The sequence below is a fragment of the Podarcis bocagei genome (genome assembly GCF_964188305.1).
Source record: "Podarcis bocagei genome assembly, chromosome: 3".
Lineage (NCBI taxonomy): Eukaryota > Metazoa > Chordata > Lepidosauria > Squamata > Lacertidae > Podarcis > Podarcis bocagei.
The window spans coordinates 107,611,979-107,634,850 of record NC_138127.1 but is presented as its reverse complement, the minus strand read 5'-3'; the positions used below and the strand labels follow the sequence as shown (position 1 = coordinate 107,634,850).

The following is a 22,872-nucleotide window of genomic DNA, read 5'->3' as shown; positions in this document are numbered from 1 at the left end:
AGTTTTTGGGACAGTTCGATGGTTGACTGACACCAGGAGCAACCCCTCGGAACGCCTGCTTGTCATTCACTCCCTGCCCCCAATGCAATTCTTGCTGCATTCCTTTCCACATCCCTCAAGTGCTGTCATTTCTGATCTCACTTACCGTTTAAATCAAGGAAGATGACTGGGATATGCGTCTCCATACCTGGCACAGGGGTCCTAAAAGAGAGAGACGCAGTCAGCACTGGCATATCAATGGAGGCAGGCTGAACACAGAACACGTCGCCGGAAGCATCACGGCAACCGTGTTATTACACTCGGTACCCGGGCAATTGTAGGTCAAGGCAACGATAACCTTGGTGGGCTGTGGCTTCATCTCAATATACTCTGCTAGACGCAGAGGACATTCAGTACTTTCGGGCCTCTTTTCAACCAGGGCTGCGTTCCGGGTAGCAGAAACGAGCGCGTGTTGCTGTCAAATGCTAAGGAGCTTCCCCACGCTGCTTGGTTGGATAATTGCAAAATAAACCAGCTAATTTAAACCACTCTCTCGTTCACACGGATGCTGCAAAGTGATGGGCCAAAGGCATTAAGAGGCACGGTTTTTCACAGCTATCTGCAAACGGGGCAAGTGGCAGAAATATTATCTGGGCCAGGGACCAGGGGTCAGCAACCGTTTTCAGCCATGGGCCGGTCCACCGTCCCTCAGACCTTGTGGGGGGCTGGATTATATTTTGAAGAGAAAAATAAAATGAACAAATTCCTATGCCCCACAAATAACCCAGAGATGCATTTTAAATAAAAGGACACATTCTGCCCATGTAAAAACATGCTGAGTCCCGGACCGTCCGCAGGCCGGATTGAGAAGGCGATTAGGCCGCATTCCAGCCCCCGGGCCTTAGGTTGCCTAGGCAGAGTCTCAGGCCCTCAGAAACAGCTCCCTCCCATTCCTCAGGTCGGTTTGGAGGTATTCTGCAAACTGCAAACAGCTTTGCTAAGATATGAAATGCTGTTGTGGTTCTAGAATCTGCAAGAGGCGGTGTTGACCAAGGTGGTGTGGACAAAGATTCCATTCAACATGTTCAGGTGTAATCTTAAAACACGTCAGGCATTTACCTAAAATATGTAAGGTAAAGCATGAATACAGCTAAAATGTTCCTCCTTTACACTGGTGCAACTGGGAGACCAGCAACTTTTGGCTCCTCCGTTCCTTGAACGTTTCAACCTCCTTAGAAGCAAAAACTTGTGTCTGGGTTTGCTTATTTCCTCCTCCCTCCCAATCCACTTTCCTTCTGTGCTGTGTCTTTCCAGATTCTAAGCCTGGCTGGAGGGCCCTTCTTGTCTGTAGTGATCTGTAGGCCACTCACAATTAAAATCGGAACTGAATCCAACCTTGACTTTGAGGAAGTTGAAAAGAAGGCTACAGAAGTTCTAAAAATAATAATAGTAAAGGTAAAGGGACCCCAGAGTCGCGGCCGACTCTGGGGTTGCGGCGCTCATCTCGCTTTATTGGCTGAGGGAGCCAGCGTACAGCTTCCGGGTCATGTGGCCAGCATGACTAAGCCGCTTCTGGAGAACCAGAGCAGCGCACGGAAATGCCGTTTACCTTCCCGCCGGAGCGGTACCTATTTATCTACTTGCACTTTGACATGCTTTTGAACTGCTAGGTTGGCAGGAGAAGGGACCGAACAACGGGAGCTCACTCCGTCGCAGGGATTCAAACCACCGACCTTCTGATCGGCAAGCCCTAGGCTCTGTAGTTTAACCCACAGTGCCACCCGCGTCCATGGAAAATAAGAATACCTGGTACTTATATGACATTTCCCCCTGTACTTGGAACAGGTCACAAACATTATCTCAGGAATCTTTATAAGGACCCTTTAAAAAACACCGTGACTTTTCTCATTAGGCAAGGGATTGGAAGGGGGTGTGTGTTAATTCAGGCTAATGGATATTAGTTTGCCTAAGAACATTCAAGAAAGTTCATGGCCAACATGATATTTGAACTGGCGACTCCCTGGCTGACGGATCACTCTCTTAACCAGACCTCAAATTCAGTTTGGGGCGTAGAATTTCCTGGCTTGCCGATAATTGCAGCTCCTGTGACCCGGAGGCCAGGGCAGCTTGGACCTGATTCTATTACCAGCGTCACGAATGAAAGATTTCGTGGCATATCTGCTGACTACAGAGGACTCTGGCAGGGTGGGGAGGTACGTGAAACCCGGAATCCAGGCCGATGTTCTGACCAAAGCGGTTATCGCGAGTACGGAGCGGGGCCCCTCTTAAGTGAATGAACCGGGCAATTAGCATTACCATTTTTCTTTCAAATCAGCTAAAGTGCAGCAGCAATAAATATTGATTCCGTTCCTACAGAGGATCATAATTAAACTCTGGCTAATAACCCGGTTGATTTAAGCAGAGGACATTTCGCTGCTTGCGTTATATGGAGCCTAGGGGAAATTATTCAGGTCGTTTCGCCTTTTTCTGCCTTCTCTCCTTCCTTCCTTCCTTCCTTCCTTCCTCCCCTTTCCCCACCCTCCCCATTCGCCCTTCACCCTCTCGGATGTCATTCCAAACCCTCTCAAGAATATCAGGCAGGAGGAACCAATGTCACTCCTCAAATTCAAGCTTTGCCGTGGCTTCTGGGACACGGCAGTGCACACCTGTCTCTCAGGGACGGGAAAAGCCTCTTCTCTGCACTGCCAAGTTACTCCCTTGTACAGTTAAGCTTTTATATGCCTGTTGTCTTTGTCCATGGAGTTTTCTTGGCAGGGATACTGGAGTGGGTTGCCAGTTCCTGCTCCAGGTGGATCACATTTGGTCAAAACTCTCCACTATGACCTGTTCATCTTGGGTGGCCCTGCACGGCATAGCTCATAGCTTCTCTTGAGTTATTCAAGCCCCTTCGCCACGGCAAGGCAGTGATCCATGAAGGGGATCACTGCAGATGGTGACAGCAGTCACGAAATTAAAAGACGCCTGCTCCTTGGGAGAAAGGCGATGGCAAACCTAGACAGCATCTTAAAAAGCAGAGACATCACCTTGCCAACAAAGGTCCGTATAGTTAAAGCTATGGTTTTCCCAGTAGTGATGTATGGAAGTGAGAGCTGGACCATAAAGAAGGCTGATCACCGAAGAATCGTTGGACTGGTTATGTTGTTCAGATGCCTGATGAGCGTCTTCCAAAGCAACTACTCTATTCCCAACTTTAAAATGGAAAGCTGGTGATCAACAAAAGAGGTTTAAAGACCGTCTCAAGGAAAATCTAAAAAAATGTAGTATAGACACCAACAATTGGGAAACACTGGCCTGCAAGCGCTCCAGTTGGAGAACAGCCTTTACAAAAGGTGACCTGGGCTTTGAAGACACTCGAACTCAGGGCGCAAGGGAGAGACGTGCTTAGAGGAAGGCACACTTGGCAAATCCACACCGTGATCAACTCCTGCCCGGAAACCAATGTCCCCACTGTGGAAGGACGTGTGGGTCCAGAATTGGCCTCACTTACAGACTCACTGTTAAGACCGTGTTTATGGAAGACAATCTTACTCAGCTACAAGGGATCGCCAAAGAAGAAGAAGAAGACCGATGCCAACACGGATGAGGTTTTGGCACATGGCGAAAGCTTTTCTTCTAAGCAAGCTGCAAAACGCAGCCCATCTGCTGTGGGCTCGTTGCAAAGGCCCCTTACCACTCAGCGGGCGCTCCAGGAATCCCGCTCCCTGCGGAAGGCACCATGACCGCGTTCCTTTCTTCCGTCAGGGTCAGCCTCATCTCCAGCAGTTGGGCTTCCCGGTCCGTGTCGTCTTCTGTTTTGTCTGCAAGAGTTCGACAAAGTTATAGCTTTCTGCCGGGGCTTCGCAAATACCCACGTGGCTCCTATCCCGACTGCTGTAACACAGTGTGGAGGTCGGCTGGGAGCTCCCAAAACAGCAAACAACAACAACAACAACAACAATAATAATTTTTATTTGTACACAGCCCATCAGGCTGGGTTTCCCCAGCCACTCTGGGCAGCTTCCAACCAAGATTAAAAATACATTAAAATCCCCTCCCCGTGCTGAATTTTATTATTATTATTTATTTTTTCTTTTTCATTCATTACATAAATCTCAATTTCTTAACATTTATTATACATTCCTCCCTCCCTCCCCTCCAGGGCTTCCCCCAACTTCCACTTCTGGTTTGTTTCTCTTTTCACCCACTTTGCTATCTCCTAACAGAAAAAAAGTTATTAATAACATAGCATCAAGCCTAAAAACATAAAAATAAAAGTAAATACACTATAGTATTTCACTATTTTCTAAACATTTTCTAATACTGATAATGTGAACGTTTATTTAAATCCTGCCATCAAGTCTACTGACTTTCTTTGTTTCTGCAAATATTATATAAATGGTGCTGACTTTTTAAGGCAGGAAACTGAGCAATTGACTTTTAATCTTTTGATTGATGTTTTGAAAGATCTGGCATCTGAGAAGCCCCCAAAGAACTTTGTGGGTTGGCTCATTCCCAAACGCCTTAAAGAAATGAAGTTCTAAAAAAGTTTTTTAAAAATAATAATCCCCGTGCTCTGGGGGAAAGAAGCTCGTTAATTAAAAAACACAGGAGCTGTCCAAACTTGAGTTTACAAAGCGTTCACTTTTGCAGCAGTCAGCACCTGTACTGGGTTTGAAATTCCATTTACACATATAGAACATGCAACTGCTTTATAAAGGAGGAATTCAACATTGTGCTGTGCCAATCGCTCTTTCAGGGCAACAGTGTTCGAAACTGAGATATGAAAGCTGGGACTTAAATGGCACCTTAAACCTATCTTATGGCGCAACAACGGAATATCTGGGCGCGCTTCTGTTATAACAAGAATACGAAGTTGAAAATGAATGAACTGCTGCTAAAATATTGTGTTCCTTTTTTGCATGCTCTAGTCCATGGGTAGGCAAGCTAAAGTCCGGGGGGCTGGATTCGGCCCAATTGCATTCTCAATCCGGCCCGCGGATGGTCCAGGAATCAATGTGTTTTTACATAAGTAGAATGTGTGCTTTTATTTAAAATGCATCTCTGGGTTAAAAAAATGTTTATTTTTTTTTAGTTTCCACTGAAATGAGGTTGCATTTTAATGTTTTAATGTTGTATTTTAATCTTGTTTTCTAAGCTGTATTTCAATCAATTGTTTTTATATTTGGTGTTAGCCGCCCTGAGCCCGGTCTTGGCTGGGGAGGGCAGGGTATAAATAATAATAATAATAATAATAATAATAATAATAATAATAATAATAATAATAATAATAGCAGCAAATGTTCCTGCGACATGCAGGGAGGTGCCAGCCACTGCGATCAGCAGGTTTTGGTTCTAGTAAAAGTTACAGAGTGGGAGATCAACACCTTTTATTGTTCGTTTTGTTTCAACCCAAGGGGACAATTTGCTCTTAGGCAACCCTTGCTCGTTTGAGTAAGGCTGCTTACCCTAAGGTGGAGCCCTCTAGGCATGTCCAAAGTCCGTTCCGGGGTCCTATTTCAGCTTTCCAGGTGGAATGATTTCCCCTCTCCTGCCCCCCATAGATGCTGTTCAACGTGGGGGTTCCCATGAACCCCCCCCCCGAGTCAATTTCACACATGCATGGGGGGAGTGAAAGCCCTGAGGTGCAAGCAGAAGTCCTTGCATGGTCTTCCACTGATGGGGACTCATTATAGAAGCATAGAACTGTAGCGTCAGGAGGGACCCCAGAGCTCATCTAGTCCAACCCCGTAATGCAATAATCCCACTTAAATAATCCTTGACCAGGGGCCACCCAACCACCCTATCTATATCTGTATCTACATTATTGTATTGTTATATCACTTTGGTATGCTTCATAGGAAGCAATTAATAAATGAAATGAAATAACAACATCGTGCGTGTGTGTGTGTTCGTTCTGGTTTTTTTTCCAATTTTTTAAAATTGATTTTTCAAAATTTTTAAACAAACAGACAAACATAAATCTTAATTATACTTAATCCAGTCTTAGTAACATTGTTACTAACTCAAATCCCCCTAGCTGAATTTCAGTGTATACCATTGTAATAGTTTTCCAAAACTAATTTTCTTATAAAATTAACTTAATCAATTAACATATTTCTTTCTTTTCTTTTTAAATGTTATTCTCTAACATTGCAAGTTTTCCCAATTAAGTTATCTTAACATATTTGACTAAATACTCCTTGAATTTCATCCATTCCGTGTTCATTCTGGTTTTCATCATGTACTTTGTGTTTTTGCATTGTATTTTTATGTCTTGAACTGCCCTAAGATCTGTGGATGAAGGGCTGTATGCAAATTTAATTAATAATAATAATAATAATGACAACGATAATAAATTTAGATGGGTTTCCACAGAGCAGGAGCTTAAACTGGCACTGATCTGCTCCAGGGCAACGCCTCCTGAGCACAGAATCCTATTCATAGAATTGCAGAATTGGAAGGGACCCCGACGGTCATCTAGACCAACCCCCACCCAACCACGAGAGCCCAAAACATCCGGAAGGCGCCAGCTTGCAGAAAGGCTGGGCTAGAGATCTCCAACTGGGAATCAACGCCTATCAGAGAACTATAATTCCATGGGGGGAGCCTATGAGCTCTTTCAACTCAATTAAAACTCAGTGGCCTACATGCCCCATAAATTTGAATTAAATTGACCCGAAGAGGGACAGATGATCTTTGGCAGAGGTGGGTCAGATGTCCATTGAAGCTGACAAATAGGGTGTTATGGTCGCTACCTTCCCCTGTCCTTTGTGGGCAGCACTCAGAGGTAGACTCTCTTTAGCATGGAGACTTGAGTGATATATCTTGTAGCCTACCTCTGGACTCTTTCCCCAGCAGCAGAAACCATATTTTTTGCTTACCGGGCTTCCCAACCAGCTTCTGCAGCTGCTGATCTAAATACTCCTGGCGTTTCGTAAGCGTGTTCAGCCATTTCCGACGCAGCCTCTCCAGGTCTCTGTCCTGCGAAGAAGTTTGAGACCACTTAATTTCGATTTATTTTTTAAGCACGCAGAGGCTTGTGAGCAGAGATGGAAAGGCAGGCTTCCGAGACTGTGCCCAGAGAGAACGGTGGAGAATGCAACACCATGAGGTCGCACTTTACACACAGGTAAAGCAGGGTTGAAATGTGGCCCCCAGACCGCTCTATCTGGACCTCAGAAGTCTCCCCAGACCACACCCCACAGTGGTTTTCCTTCACAACCTCCTTGAGTGTTTCTTTGTCTGGCTGGGACATGTCCTTGAATTCTGACAATACTTCTATACTTGTCTGGATGGAGGACAGGAGGATCTGTGTTTATGTGCAGAAACCAAGTTCTGTGAAGACCTTGAGAAACATGAAGGCCCTGTTCTTTTCCTAGGAGAGATCCTCCATTCCCTGTCCCAGACACCCGTTGCCAGAGAGGAAAAGCCTAAACTGTGTTACTCGAACAGTCTCCAACTCCTCGAAAGTTTCCATCAACGGTGTCTCCAAAAAATTATACATATCACTTGGGAAGACAGGCGAACTAATGGCAGTGTACTGGAAGAAGCAAAGATCACCAGCGTCAAAGCAATGATTCTTCAACATCAACCTCATTGGATTGGTCGTGTTGTGCGGATGCCTGGTTATCGTCTTCCAAAGCAACTGCTCTATTCCAAACTTAAAAATGGAAAGTGTAATGCTGGTGCTCAACAAAATAAGTTTAAAGACTGTCTCATGGCCGAGGGCCTTCTGGCGGTTCCCTCATTGCGAGAAGCAAAGCTACAGGGAACCAGGCAGAGGGCCTTCTCGGTAGTGGCGCCCGCCCTGTGGAACGCCCTTCCAGCAGATGTCAAAGCGATAAACAACTACCTGACATTCAGGAGACATCTTAAGGCAGCCCTGTTCAGGGAAGTTTTTAACGTGCGATATTTTATTGTATTTTTGGTTTTTATGGAAGCCGCCCAGAGTGGCTGGGGAGGCCCAGCCAGATGGGCGGGGTATAAATAATAAATTATTATTATTATTATTATTATTATTATTATTATTATTATTATTATTATTATTATTATTATTTAAAATGTAGTATAGACACCGACAACTGGGAAACACTGGCCTGCGAGTGCTCCAATTGGAGAACAGCCTTTACCAAAGGTGTCATGGGCTTTGAAGACACTTGAACTCAGGACACAAGGGAGAAATGTGCTAAAAGGAAGGCACGCTTGGCAAATCCACACCGTGATCAACTCCTGCCCGGAAACCTATGTCCCCACTGTGGAAGGACGTGTGGCTCCAGAATTGGTTTCCACAGTCACTTACGGACTCACTGTTAATACCGTGTTTATGGAAGACAATCTTACTCGGCTACAAGGATCGCCAAAGAAGAAGAAGAAGAAAACTCAAATAGTGGCGGATGTTGGCTTTTGCTTGTGACTTCCACCTTATATTGCTGATTGCTCTGATGGATGAAGGAATGTTAGGACCGAAACTGAAAGGAGAAAAGTTTCAGCAGGTTATTTACCTGGTAGCTGTCCATGTCGTCGTCTTCTTCCTAGGCAAAAACCAAGCAAATGCAAGTAAATTCAAAGCGGTAATTATTATTGTACCTTGACTTTTCCCCTGACAGGTACTCAAGGAGGCTTACAGATAAAAATGAAATAAAAAAATTCCTTCCAGTAGCACCTTAAAGACCAACTAAGTTAGTTCTTCAGATACACTGAAACAGAAGTTGCCAGATCCTTCTATATAGTGAGAAGGTGGGGAGGGGTATTACTCAGAAGGGTGGTGGGAATGGGAGATTGGCAGATAGCTGAGATGAGCCTGTTGACGACTCTTAACGACTGCAATAGGACTGCAGCCAATCAGAAGAACTAACTTAGTTGGTCTTCAAGGTGCTACTGGAAGGAATTTTTTTATTTTGACTATGGCAGACCAACACGGCTACCTATCTGTAGATAAAAATGAGCGCAGGTAACAGAGCCGGATTTAAGTTTGATGAGGCCCTAAGCTACTGAAGGTAATGGGGCCCTTTATATGTCCAGCTGTCCTTTGTCAACAACAAATTGTCGCTGTTTTTTGAGTTGAAGACATGCTATATGGTAATTTATGGACCTAATAGGTCCATACACAACACAAAACACCCCTGCTGTGTGTAGGTTTTATTCTATTTGTTTTTTATCTTATATTTTGGAAATGTACATCCTGATTTCTCCCCCTTTAAATTTTTTTTGGGGGGCCCCAAGAAAGTGGGGCCCTATGCTACAGCTTGTTTAGCTTATACGTAAACCCAGCAGTGGCAGGTAAAAACGCAAGGAGAAAAAATAATAATTAAAAAAACCATTAAGCATTGATAGAATTGAAACTACCTATCTGTCTGCTGGCTTCCGTCTGTCTCGGGAGACAAAGGAGGAGCGTGTCTTTTGGGGGTGAAGTCAAACTGTTGGAAGGTTACAGATATATGATCCTGGGACCTTCCGCATGCACCACAGATACTTTCTCTCTGAGCTACAGAATCTCCAATATTTACATTATAAGCAAGGGCTCTTACCTGATGTATCTCATGGCCTTTTGGAGACCTGGCGTGCTTGATCTGAACGCAGCCCACTCCGACCGAGAGGATGGATTCTTCCATCAGAGGCAGCGTGCCCGACTCCTGCACGGACTTCACTTCCACTTGAATTCGGTGCGACTGGCCCTGCACGCCCGGGGAACGCAAAGAAACGGCACGTTGGAAGGGGGGGAAATGGTGGTAGGGGGGAGACCTCTGCTGGCAACTGCGTTCTAGGCAGCACTGCACCAGAAATATGCACTGACGTGGCTGTGTATGTCCAGATCGACAACCCGCTGCCTCCAAAAGACGTACAATTTAAGATGAGACATTAAAAAGAGTTTTAAAACTTACAATTAAAAAAAAAAGCCAACCACAATCAACAAAAAAAGTGGAATTATGAAGTTATATATCCAGGTGTCGAACGCCAGCATTATGAGATGTCTTCAGCATTTGCTGAAAACATATAACAGAGTTTCTATATCTATATAGATATATAGATATATAGATATATGGAGAGAGAGAGAGAGAGAGAGAGAGAGAGAGAGAGAGGTCGAACAGAATCCATTCCGGAAGTCCGTTCGACTTCCGAAACGTTCGAAAACCAAAACGCGGCTTCCGATTGGCTGCAGGAAGATGCTGCAGCCAATAAGAAGCTATGGAAGCCCCTTCAGGTGTTCGGGTTCCAAAGAATGTTCACAAACCGGAACAGTCACTTCCGGGTTTGCGGCGTTCGGGAGCCAAAACGTTTGAGAACTAAGCTGTTCGAAAACCAAGGTATGACTGTATGTAATTTTTAATAAATTTTCTGTTTTACAGTTTAGAATATACATTTAAACATCCTTAAGATATCAGTGACTTGCCTTCTTCTCTTTCCATGGTTCATTTTACATATCATAAATCCCTGCATGTTTTATAAAAACTGTTCAATTTATCTTAATGCAGCTTAAATATAGTCGGGCCCACCACAAGGTCTGAGGGACAGTGGACCGGCCCCCTGCTGACCCCTGGATTAGACAAATATATGGAGGTAAAGTCTATAGCAAGCCACCATGGCTAAGTTCAATGCCAGAGGTAGAATTCTTCTGAAATATCAATTCCTGGGACTCAAAAGCGGGGGGAGGGCTGCTTTACCCAGGTCTTGCTTTCAGGTTTCCCAAAGGTATTTGGGCTGTGAGAAAATGATTCTGGGCTAGATGGATCACTCGCCTGATCCAGCAGAGATTTTCTTATGTTCCCACATCCAGCAATCTGGCTGCGTTTGGACGTCATGATAAAGCCACGGCTTACCACAATGTCTGAACCCAGCCACGGAAGCCCACCTTAGCAAGTAAGCTAAAGATAGTTAGAATTCCTGCTCCGTGATTGCAGTCATGGGATTGTTGTCTATCACATGATGGTGTATGTTTTGACTCCACAGAGTGGGAAGTGACGGAGACAGGGTGTTTGTGTTCCTGTGTTCCGTCAAGTGGGACAATAGTCCTTTGTTCTTTTTCTCTTTGCTGTCTGATGCTAGAGAGAGAGGGAGCCATGTTGCAGTGCTCCGTGTGTGTTTATATGTAAATAAAGCAGATTAGCCAAAATGCTGAGTTGCTGAGGTCTGTCGCGCAAGCTGCGAAGACTCTGCGGATCCCTAAGTGTGCCGGTGTCTGTTGGCATCGGTCGCTGTGATGTTCGGGCTGAAGAAAGCTTTTGAAGCTCCCGAACGATCAACCAGGAGGGAGAGAACATGCCAGTTGGGCATGTGTCTCTGCCAGGGTCCTACTCGAGTGTAGGACGAGCTTCTGACAAAGATATCACGAATATCTTGCCAGCAGAGTGACGCCCAGTTATTTTACTGATTAACTGATATTTCATTAATTGATCGATCCACTAAAGAGAGAAGTCAGCACACTGAACAAGGCAGCGTGGGCTGCCTTAATTTCCATCTTACCTGCCTGAGTTGAAAGATGCCGCCTGTGTGTACATCTTTCGCTGGAATCACCTCCACTGGGCAGTATTCTCCATTCTCATTAAGCTCCAGAATCTGAACCCACAACTCCACTTTTCGGGTGACTTCGCTCCACCTGCAAAATAACAACACTTCTGTGACCGATGTATAACTTTGCCTCTTGACAGAGGCCTTCGGCAGCCTGGCTAAACCTGGGAAAGGTCCAAAAACATTGAAGAGGATGGGAGGAGGGTGGGGTGATGGAAAACAGCTCTAATGTGCGGTTATATTGGGAAAACGCTTGTTAAAAACCAGTTGGGAAGACACATGTTAAAAACTTCAACTGTGAAATCACGTTCCAACCAAAGATGAATGGTTGAATAAATTATGCGAATACTTGGAATTGACTGATTTGATAAGACAAAAACCAAAAAATTATGTGAAAACTTGGAATTGACTGATTTGATAAGACAAAAACAAAAAAATATAATCCAGAAACAATGGAAATGTTTAAATGGTTATTTATGTAGATAAAGTTTAAATGTAAGGTATTGGTTGTGTTTAGAATAGATTTATGAAAGATTTAGAAAACTTATTATTAGAATATTTGTGTGAGATTGTATGGGAAAAATACGGAATAGCAGATACAATCTTGCTTAAAATGCATATAGGAAGTGCAGTGTAAGCGACGGAAGTCAACCAATGAAATTTTATTATTGAGATATTTGTAGGATAAATTTGGAAGAAATTCTTCCAACTTTTCTTCTTCTTTTTCTCCTTATTTTTTCTTTCCTTCCTTTTTCCTCTTTTGTTCTTTTATATATATGTGTGTGCTTATCTGAAATATATATGTATGTATTTGTAATATTTTGCTTATATTTTGTAATAATTATGTTAAATAAATTAATAATAATAATAATAAACTTCACCTGTGGCTCTGCTCAAACACAGCATTACATTTTGCCTACGGAAACAAGTCATGTTTAAAAGTGCACCAGCTATAGAGCAGAGATGGATTAAAAAATTAAATTTGAGACTACGGCAGACTACTTTCAGCCATGACGGCTCTGCTTTGCCTCCACAACTGGAAGCAGGAATGCTTCTGAACACCACCTGCTGGAAACTATAGGGTAGAGGGAGTGTTCTTGAGTTCGAATCCTGCTCATGGGTTTGCCGCAGGCATTTGGTTGGCCACTGTGAGATCAGGATGCTGAACTTCGTCGTAAACAAAAACTGCCCTTTTCCCTTATGGGGTATCCAAGAGCCCATATAGAGTCCTTACGTAGGTTCCCTATTGGTAGGAGAAAATAACAGAGGCCAACCAGAGAATATTGAGAAGCAAAGCAGATAGTAAGCTTGATCTTTATTGATCTGTTGCAACAGGGTGTTCCCCTCACCCGTAGGAGAGAGGAGGGACCCAGAAAAATGGTGCGCAAGGCCTTATAAAGACTTTTGAAATAGCCACCCTGTACATCAAGACCACCCCCAGAAACATCATACCTACATCACAGAAAAGGCGGTCTTAAAACAGAAATTTGAATGTTTCTCCTGTCGTTGTTTATCTCCTGTCTGGCAGGTTACTTGATTGGATTGCCTGGGGAGCCTGGCCAGTCTTTTGTAATGATAAATACTTAGTTCCTGGGCCAGGTCACAGGCTCACACCCTATTCATATCTTAAATGTGTCCTTAAGACAGGGTTTGTGAGGAAAGAGACAATGGGGAGGTTTTCCCACTTTGACCTTGCAGAGAAAACATTTGGTCAGTTTGGGAATCAAAATGGTTCCAGGTCGGTCTTCCTGTGCTGATCTATGTACGTGCCTGGTTGGTACACTTATGAACATTACCATATATCTAAGACCGCAGAATTCCTATCACAATATAATGGGCCTTTCGCCTGATCCAGCAGAGCTGAAGCTTCTTATACTCAACTTCTGATCTGGAGGAGTAATATCAAGCATGCATTTCTGCTGTTTGTAATAGGATCACAACCTTTTTAGCAAGATGAAGAAGAGGATGTTTCTTTTTGATGTTTTTTTTCTTTTTTCTTTGTTTGTATACAGTGGTACCTCAGGTTACATACGCTTCAGGTTACATACACCCCAGGTTACAGACTCCGCTAACCCAGAAATAGTACCTCGGGTTAAGAACTTTGCTTCACGATGAGAACAGAAATCGTGCTCCAGCAGTGCTGCAGCAGCCGGAGGCCCCATTAGCTAAAGTGGTGCTTCAGGTTAAGAACAGTTTCAGGTTAAGAACAGACCTCCAGAACGAATTACGTCCTTAACCTGAGGTACCACTGTATTTTCTTTCTTTCTTTGTATATTTGATGTGTGTATGTCTATGCAATATCAAAACCAAAATTATATAAATATAAAAAAGACAGCGATGAAAAGGAAGGTCTCATCATCATCAGAGAGACCGTCCTCTTTATGATGAGATGAAAAAGATCTTTAAATTAACGTTTTCAAAGAAGCCAGAAGCATTTCTACTTGGAATTCTAGGCATTGATATCCCAAAAAATATAAGAGAAATCTTTTCATATGCAACAGCCGCTGCCCGATTATTAATTGCATTGAACTGGAAAGGGGGAAAGGAACCAACAGTAAGGGAATGGCAGAATAAGTTATTAAGTGTACGCAGAAATGGCTCAATTGACAAATAGATTAAGGGGAAATAGAAAACAATCATTTACGCAAAAATGGGATATGTTCAAGAAAAGGTAAAACTGATAATGATAGTAATAACAGCCTTAACTAATTATACTGCTAAATATTGATTTAAACTTGTACTTGCACATGCTCTTTTCTTATACTTTCTAGCTAAACAAAAAACAAAGTAAAAATCTAATAAATTAAATTATATCAAAACAGACTTCCTGTCATGTAAGTTACATTTACAACATTGAATGTACTTATACTTCTTACCTTACTCTTATTATAATTTCTAGTACTTTCTTATAACATATCGTACCGTTTTTCCTTATTTAATAAGTATTTGATTTAAACAAGGGTCATTCAAACGCTGCCACAAATGTTATATCGTGTTATATTTTTGTAGGTGTTTCTTTGTACATGTACTTAAGATTGTGTGTGGATGTCAATTAATAATAATAAGATTTTTAAAAGAAAAAAAGGAAGAAGAGGATGATCTCGGGGGCAAAAGGAGAGGGAGCTTCGAAGAAGGGCAAAGAGTAGTTTCCAGTGCCAGATCTACAGAAAAATCCATCTTCTTTACATACGGTGTCCCAAAAAGCTTTAATCTTGGAACTTGTCCATATATAATGAATTGAAAAAGATATTTAAGTATAATTTCAGCAAAAAACCAGAGGCTTTCCTGTTGGGGTTAATTGAGGAAATCCAAATGAAAGATGTAAATTTGTTCATGTATGCAACAACGGCCGCAAGAATACTCCTGGCCCGGAAATGGAAGCAACAAGAACTCCCCACATTGGAAGATTGGCAAGTAAAGATGGTCGAATACGTGGAGCTGGCAAAGCTGACGGGGAAGATTCGGAATCGCTGTGATGATTTGTTCCAAAAGGACTGGGGCAAATTTATACTCTATATGAAAGAAAATTGCAAACAGTTGAGTACGTTTGTAGGTTTAAGCTGAAATGTTTGGTACTGGGAAATTAAGGAGCTGATTTACTTATAAGTAGGTGATTGTTAAAAAATTGATTTAAGGTAAACAAGTGAATTTAGGAATGTGGAGAAATTGGTAATGAGATATGGATGTCTGCTAGAGGGAAGGAAGGAGGTCGATGCTTTATTTAAGCAATGTCTTAAGTCATGAATTGTTGTTTCTTGATATTGAAATATAATAAAATATGGAAAACTTAATAAAAATTATATTAAAAAAAAAGAACAATCCATCTTCTTGGTCAACAACCATGGTCTCCAATAGATGCAGTTGCAAGCGAACAAGCAAATGAGTGAATGCTTGGGTTTGCAGAACACAGTTGGGTAAAATACTTTGTATGTGCTCAGAAGTTAATTGCATTGTGTGTGAGCTGTGAGGGGGTGTTGGGAATCTGAATACGTGCAGCTACCCACACAGAGTCAATTAGGGTGAACTGCATCCAAGAGTATTAAAAGAACTGGCAGATGTGATCTCAGAACCACTGGCAGTCATCTTTGAGAATTCCTGGGGAACAGGCGAAGTCCCGGCAGACTGGAGGAGGGCAAATGTTGTCCCTATTTTCAAAAAGGGGAAAAGAGAGGACCCAAATAATTAACGCCCAGTCAGTCTGACATCAATACCAGGGAAGATTCTGGAGCAGATCATTAAGCAAACAGTCTGTGAGCACCTAGAAAGGAATGCTGTGATCACCAATAGTCAGCATGGATTTCTGAAAAATAAGTCATGTCAGACTAACCTGATCTCGTTTTTTGACAGAATTACAAGCCTGGTAGATGAAGGGAATGCAGTGGATGTAGCCTACCTTGATTTCAGCAAGGCATTTGACAAGGTGCCCCATGATATTCTTGTAAAGAAGCTGGTAAAATGCGGTCTTGACTCTGCTACCACTCAGTGGATTTGTAACTGGCTGACTGACCGAACCCAAAGGGTGCTCATCAATGGTTCCTCTTCATCCTGGAGAAGAGTGACTAGTGGGGTGCCACAGGGTTCTGTCTTGGGCCCGGTCTTATTCAACATCTTTATCAACGACTTGGATGATGGACTCAAGGGCATCCTGATCAAATTTGCAGATGACACCAAACTGGGAGGGGTGGCTAACACCCCAGAGGACAGGATCACACTTCAAAACGACCTTGACAGATTAGAGAACTGGGCCAAAACAAACAAGATGAGCTTTAACAGGGAGAAATGCAAAGTATTGCACTTGGGCAAAAAAAATGAGAGGCACAAATACAAGATGGGTGACACCTGGCTTGAGAGCAGTACATGTGAAAAGGATCTAGGAGTCTTGGTTGACCACAAACTTGACATGAGCCAACAGTGTGACGCGGCAGCTAAAAAAGCCAATGCAATTCTGGGCCTCATCAATAGGAGTATAGCATCTAGATCAAGGGAAGTAATAGTGCCACTGTATTCTGCTCTGCTCAGACCTCACCTGGAGTACTGTGTCCAGTTCTGGGCACCACAATTCAAGAAGGACACTGACAAACTGGAACGTGTCCAGAGGAGGGCAACCAAAATGGTCAAAGGCCTGGAAACGATGCCTTATGAGGAACGGCTAAGGGAGCTGGGCATGTTTAGCCTGGAGAAGAGGAGGTTAAGGGGTGATATGATAGCCATGTTCAAATCTATAAAAGGATGTCACATAGAGGAGGGAGAAAGGTTGTTTTCTGCTGCTCCAGAGAAGCGGACACGGAGCAATGGATCCAAACTACAAGAAAGAAGATTCCACCTAAACATTAGGAAGAACTTCCTGACAGTAAGAGCTGTTCAACAGTGGAATTTGCTGCCAAGGAGTGTGGTGGAGTCTCCTACTTTGGAGGTCTTTAAGCAGAGGCTTGACAACCATATGTCAGGAGTGCTCTGATGGTGTTTCCTGCTTGGCAGGGGGTTGGACTCGATGGCCCTTGTGGTCTCTTCGAACTCTATGATTCTATGATTCTAGGGTTTGGCAGACAGCCAAAAGCTCATGTGAAGGAGTATGTCTACCTGGTGATACAGAGGCATGGAGACAGCTCCCTGATTGGTCAAGCTCTCTCAAGGGAGTGATAATTAATGGCCTACTAACTGTTAGTTCAGCGGTTCAGTGTGTCAGTGTAGGAGATGTGAGCCGTGTATGAGAGAGCTAGCTAAAGATCCGTGTTCTGTTCTGTTCCTGTATATAGTCCACTGTATATAATAAACACCTAACTACAAGTTCCTGGTTCCTGCTTCGTCTATCCTGTCTGCAGCCAAGTCGCCAATTGCTTCCATGGATTCTGCGTATACTCTGCTAGGTCGGCTAAGGTCCTGCAACTAGTCAGAAAGTTGTGAAACACCAATAGATTTTGCCAATAGTTACTTCCTTGGCTGACCCAAGGATCCAGTTTTACAAGAGATCTCCTTCCTTTCCACTTTGTTGTTGTTGTTGTTTAGTTGTTTAGTCGTGTCCGACTCTTCGTGACCCCATGGACCAGAGCAGACCAGGAACTCCCGCAGTTTGGTCAAAGTCATGTTGGTAGCTTCGAGAACACTCTCCAACCATCTCGTCCTCTGTGCCCTCTATCTTTCCCAACATCAGGGTCTTTTCCAGGGAGTCTTCTCTTCTCCTGAGGTGGCCAAAGTCTTGGAGCCTCAGCTTCAGGATCTGTCCTTCCAGTGAGCACTCAGGGCTGGTTTCCTTCAGAATGGAGAGGTTTGATATTCTTGCAGTCCATGGGACTCTCAAGAGTCTCCTCCAGCACCACAATTCAAAAGCATCCATTCTTTGGCGAGAAGCCTTCTTTATGGTCCAGCTCTCACTTCCATACATCACTACTGGGAAAACCATGGCTTTAACTATACGGACCCTTGTTGGCAAGGTGATGTCTCTGCTTTCCACTTACCTTTCCACTTACCCTCCCGCTAATCCTGCAGAGGATTATATAGGATGTACGAAGCAGCTAGCTCTGTGCTCCATTGCTAAGCCCCGCAAAAAGAGCATTTGCCGTGAAGAAGCACCTTTGCATCTCTCCCTTACCTGTCTCGGAGGCTTCGTGTTTTGGCCTGGATAATCCCCAAATCCCACAGCGCCGGGTTTTTGCGGGGGTCGCACGCCTTGTGCCCGTAAACTTCAATGGCCAAAGCACCGTCAGAAAGGTACTCCATGAAATCTTCAGTGATGTTGACGGAGAATTCCTAGGTCAGAGAAAAGAGAGAACAATTGCAGCGCTTCAAATTTAGTCTCTGTTCCACGGATACAAGAAGCCTTCAAAAAAAAAAAGACGCTAGAAAAGTTTCGACTATGCAAAGCCAAGAAATCTGCCCAGGAATGCTTGAAATCAATAGCTCAGAGATACAGAAATTTACAGGAAGCTCGAATCCGTATGACCTAACTGTTTTGTGCATTGCTTTGAGATTACTTTGAATTTAGAGCAATTAAGGTTTTTCCCCCTTAAAAAGTACAGTGGTGCCTTGGTAATCAAATGCCAAAAACCCAGAAATAAGTGTTCTGGTTTTCGATCGTTTTTTGGAAGCCAAACGTCTGATGCGGCTGTCAGCTGTTGTTTCAGCTGCACCAATCCGAACCTGCGCCTCGGTTTTTGAACATTTCGGAAGTCAAACACACTTCCGAAATGGGTTTTTTTATCATCTACAATACTGTCTTATTTATTTTATAGTACAGTACATTGATTATTGCTTTCATTTTATGGATCCGTGCGCTGCTCTGGTTCGCCTGAAGTGGCTTAGTCATGCTGGCCACATGACCCAGAAGCTGTCTGCAGACAAACGCCGGCTCCCTCGGCCAGTAAAGCAAGATGAGCGCCGCACCCCCTGAGTCGTCCGCGACTGGACTTAATGGTCAACGGTACCTTTATCTTTACCTTGATTATTGCTTTCATTTTATGGATCAATGGTCTCGTTAGATAGTAAAATTCATGTTAAACTGCTGTTTTAGGGGTTGTTTTTAAAAGTCTGGAACGGATTAATCCGTTTTGCATTACTTTCTATGGGAAAGCGTGTCTTGGTTTTGGAACGCTTTGGTTTTGGAACAGACCTCCGGAACGGATTAAGTTTGAGAACCAAGGTACCACTGTAAGCCTCTCCTCCTTCTCCTCCCCTCTTTACAGTTTTCACCGGAAGGCACCAAGGCGCAGGCAACAGATGCTCCCACAGCGTAAAAGCCCTCACTTTCTCTGCAGGGACTAAAAGCAGAAGCAAAATTACATTGCAGTGATCGAAGACCACCATGCCTCGCGGCTCCTTGCTGATGGGAGACAGAGAGGGGTCCACTTCCGGGGCAACCGTCACGGGTTCCATCTGATCCCAGAAGGAATACTTGCAGAAGACGAAGTTGGAGAGGTGTTGCGGCAAGCCGGTAGCCTGAAGGATTTTGATCTAGGAGGAAGCAAACATAAACACGGAGTCACGTTCCAACTGTGCAATTACACAGCAAGCTTTAAATCACATCTTTTTCGCTCCATAAGACGCACCTGACCCTAAGACGCTCCAGGGGTCCCTTTACCTTTTTATCCCATGAAATAGATATGGATGATAACGCAGAATGAAAATCCCCACTAGGGGTCACTGAATGACCAGTTTGGGGGAAGGCCACAGCTGGGGTTTGTTTTATTGGGGGGGGGGGCAGACCCAAAGGATTTTTTTTTAATATATTAAATATTTATTAAAGTTTCAGAAAAAGGAATTACATAAAAACAAGAAATACAAAAGTAAAAAAACAAAAATAAAAATACAAGAAAAATACAGAATAAAAAAATAAGTACACTTACAGAAAAAAGGAAAAAAATAAAAAAGTCAACCTTTCCATATCTTACATTCATATCCTTGTTTCCCTGACCTCCTCATACCTCCCTTTTTTGTGTTCCAATTCAATAAATTAATTCAGCAATTTCTTTCCCTCCTTATTATCCTGATCTTTGATCTTAATATATTGTAACATTAAATTTTTACCTATTTAGAAATCCAATTTTTCCATATTCTTTTATATCATTACAGCTAGAAACCACTTAACTTCAATCAAACATCATTCTAACATTCATTAGTTTTGCAATACTTCTGTAAATAGTCTTTAAATTTCTTCCAATCTTCTTCCACCGACTCTTCTCCCTGGTCTCGGATTCTGCCAGTCATTTCCGCCAATTCCATGTAGTCCATCACTTTCATCTGCCATTCTTCCAGGATGGGTAGAATCATAGAATCATAGAGTTGGAAGAGACCACAAGGGCCATCGAGCCCAACCCCCTGCCAAGCAGGAAACACCATCAGAGCACTCCTGACATATGGTTGTCAAGCCTCTGCTTAAAGACCTCCAAAGTAGGAGACTCCACCATACTCCTTGGCAGCAAATTCCACTGTCGAACAGCTCTTAATGTCAGGAAGAACAGCTCTTAATGTCAGGATCTTGTGTCTTCCAATCCTTTGCGATGAGTATTCTTGCTGCTGTTGTAGCGTACATAAAGAAAGTTCTGTCCTTCTTTAACACCAGTTGGCCGACTTGATGCGCACCTACTTCCCGAATGGAGTCCTATACAACTGGCGCATTGCTCCAAACAATAATGTTTCATATCGGATTCCACTGGAACTGCCCACAGCTCAGACTGCTGCTGTTGTGATCTCATCCAGTGACCAGGGAACAGTCGGGAGGGACATTTCTGGTTAATTTCCTGGGTATCCTTGCAGTTTTGCCGGGTTCCCTGATGGCCCCATCTAGCCCTCTATCCTGTTTCCAACAGAGGACAGTCAGGCGCCTTCACAAGGTCCTCAAGGGAGGCGTGAAAAAAGGACGGCGCTCTTCTACTGCAATATCGGCATGTGCTATTATTTTAATTTTTTGTTTCATAAAGTGGATACAGCGCTCAAAGTGGGTTTCAAAAAAGACTGGGACTACAAGAAGTTCTGTGAGGAGTAATTTAAGAAATTTAAGAAAATGGAAAGGGAGAAATGATTTGCTAGAAAATAAAAAAATTCCTTCAGGTAGCACCTTAAAGACAGTTGGTCTTTAAGGTGCTACTGGAAGGAATTTGTTTATTTTGACTATGGCAGACCAACACGGCTACCTACCTGTTGCTAGAAAATGTAAAGGCAATATTAAGTTAAGAATTGCAGGAGAAATAATCAAGACGGAAGGCTATCAGAGATGCTGAAGGAAGTCCAAACAAGGACATATGTATAATAATTTGTGTGGTGTGCCTTAAAAAATTTTGTATGCTAAAAATTAATAAAAATATTACATATATATAAAAAAAGACCAAGCAATAAAATGGCCACTAAGGAAAATCAAGAAGCAGTTTGAGGCGTTCGAAAAGTTAAAATGGCAAGCTAGAAACATTCAGACGAGCCTAAAATAACAAGGGACTAAAAACAGGCAGGCTTTTCTAAACAAGTATACAGCGAAGGTGCCTGCCTGGGATCAATAGTCAGGGAGATGGCAAGGAAATAAACAACTATCCGATTTTTAGAATACATCTGAAGGCAGCCATGTTTAGGGAAGTTTCTAATGTTTGATGTTCTATCGTGTTTTTAATATTCTGTAGGGAGCCACACAGAGTGGCTGGTGAAACCCAGCCAGATGGGCGGGGTATAAATAAATTATTATTATTATTATTATTATTATTATTATTATTATTATTATTATTATTATTATTATTATTATTACAGTGGTACCTCGGGTTACATATGCTTCAGGTTACATACGCTTCAGGTTACAGACTCCGCTAACCCAGAAATAGTACCTTGGGTCAAGAACTTTGCTTCAGGATGAGAACAGAAATCATGCTCTGGCGGTGTGGCAGCAGCGGGAGGCCCCATTAGCTAAAGTGGTACCTCAGGTTAAGAACAGTTTCAGGTTAAGAACGGATCTCCGGAACAAATTAAGTACTTAACATGAGGTACCACTATATTATTCTTCTAAAGGGTTGCTGCCACATTAAAAGATCGAGTTCTGACAAACATGGAATGGGCATTGTGTGGCACCTGACCTATTGAAGCAGTCGAATGGGCACATATGGGGAGTACCAGATTTACGTATAAGCTAAAAAAGCTATAGCTTAGGGCCCCACTCTCTTGGGGGCCCCCAAAGAAATTTAAAGGAAAAAGACACTGGATACACATTTCCAAAATATAAGATAGAAAACAAATCAAATAAAACCTACATACAGCAACAGTGTTTTGTGTTGTGTAGGCTCCTGTGATGTAAGTCATGGGCCCCGCCTGCTAGCCTGCTCCCTAAAATATCCCTGGTTTACTCATTTCTATATACAGGGTGCCTACATTCTGCTATTTATAATTATTAGTAGCTTGCATCATATATTTACACCTACTATTTTTTCATGTTATAGCAAGTTTCTAGAAACTAGATTATGAGTCTTTGTAAATTTTCTAAAGGAACTTTTCTTATTGCCAAATGCCAAGGTACTTGCATTATTAAGTTTGTTATGAATAAAAAATCATTTTAAGTTAGAGCTTAATTATTTCACTATTAATATACTTCTTCTTTTTGTTAGAGCGTTTATCAATTTTCCAATAAAAAACATCCTATTAGCATATCAAATCATAATCAAAAATTTAGAAAATCCAATTGTCTTCCGAATTTAATTCTGATTTTGCGACTTCCCACGGTCTGAATGTCAAAGCAACTCCAAGTCTCAGTCTTGCCTCTCACGATATTTCCATATTTCCATATCCGATTTTATCTCTCCAAGCTTCTTTGCCTCTGGCTCTATTAACATACTTCTTCTTAATTGTATTTCAGTTCAACAATTACTTTGATAAAATACATATGTGCAAATGGCTTTAGATACCTACTAGGTCCGTAAATGA

At 42.7% G+C, this 22,872-nt stretch overlaps 1 protein-coding gene and 1 long non-coding RNA gene across 2 annotated transcripts in view; one reads left to right on the top strand and one right to left on the bottom strand.

Annotated features, from left to right (window-relative positions):
* KIF13B (kinesin family member 13B) overlaps nt 1-22,872 on the bottom strand; it is a 204,265-nt gene that overhangs the window by 61,726 nt on the left and 119,667 nt on the right. Inside the window, 8 exon segments of the mRNA XM_081188907.1 lie at nt 146-201; nt 3,671-3,797; nt 6,861-6,960; nt 8,481-8,510; nt 9,507-9,653; nt 11,440-11,572; nt 18,074-18,231; nt 19,261-19,431. Coding sequence (XP_081045033.1) covers nt 146-201; nt 3,671-3,797; nt 6,861-6,960; nt 8,481-8,510; nt 9,507-9,653; nt 11,440-11,572; nt 18,074-18,231; nt 19,261-19,431 — 922 coding nt within the window.
* LOC308584266 overlaps nt 2,540-22,872 on the top strand; it is a 480,133-nt gene continuing 459,800 nt past the window's right edge. Inside the window, exon 1 of the long non-coding RNA XR_014006721.1 lies at nt 2,540-2,775. This is a non-coding gene — a long non-coding RNA (uncharacterized lncRNA). The remainder of the gene's footprint in view (nt 2,776-22,872) is intronic.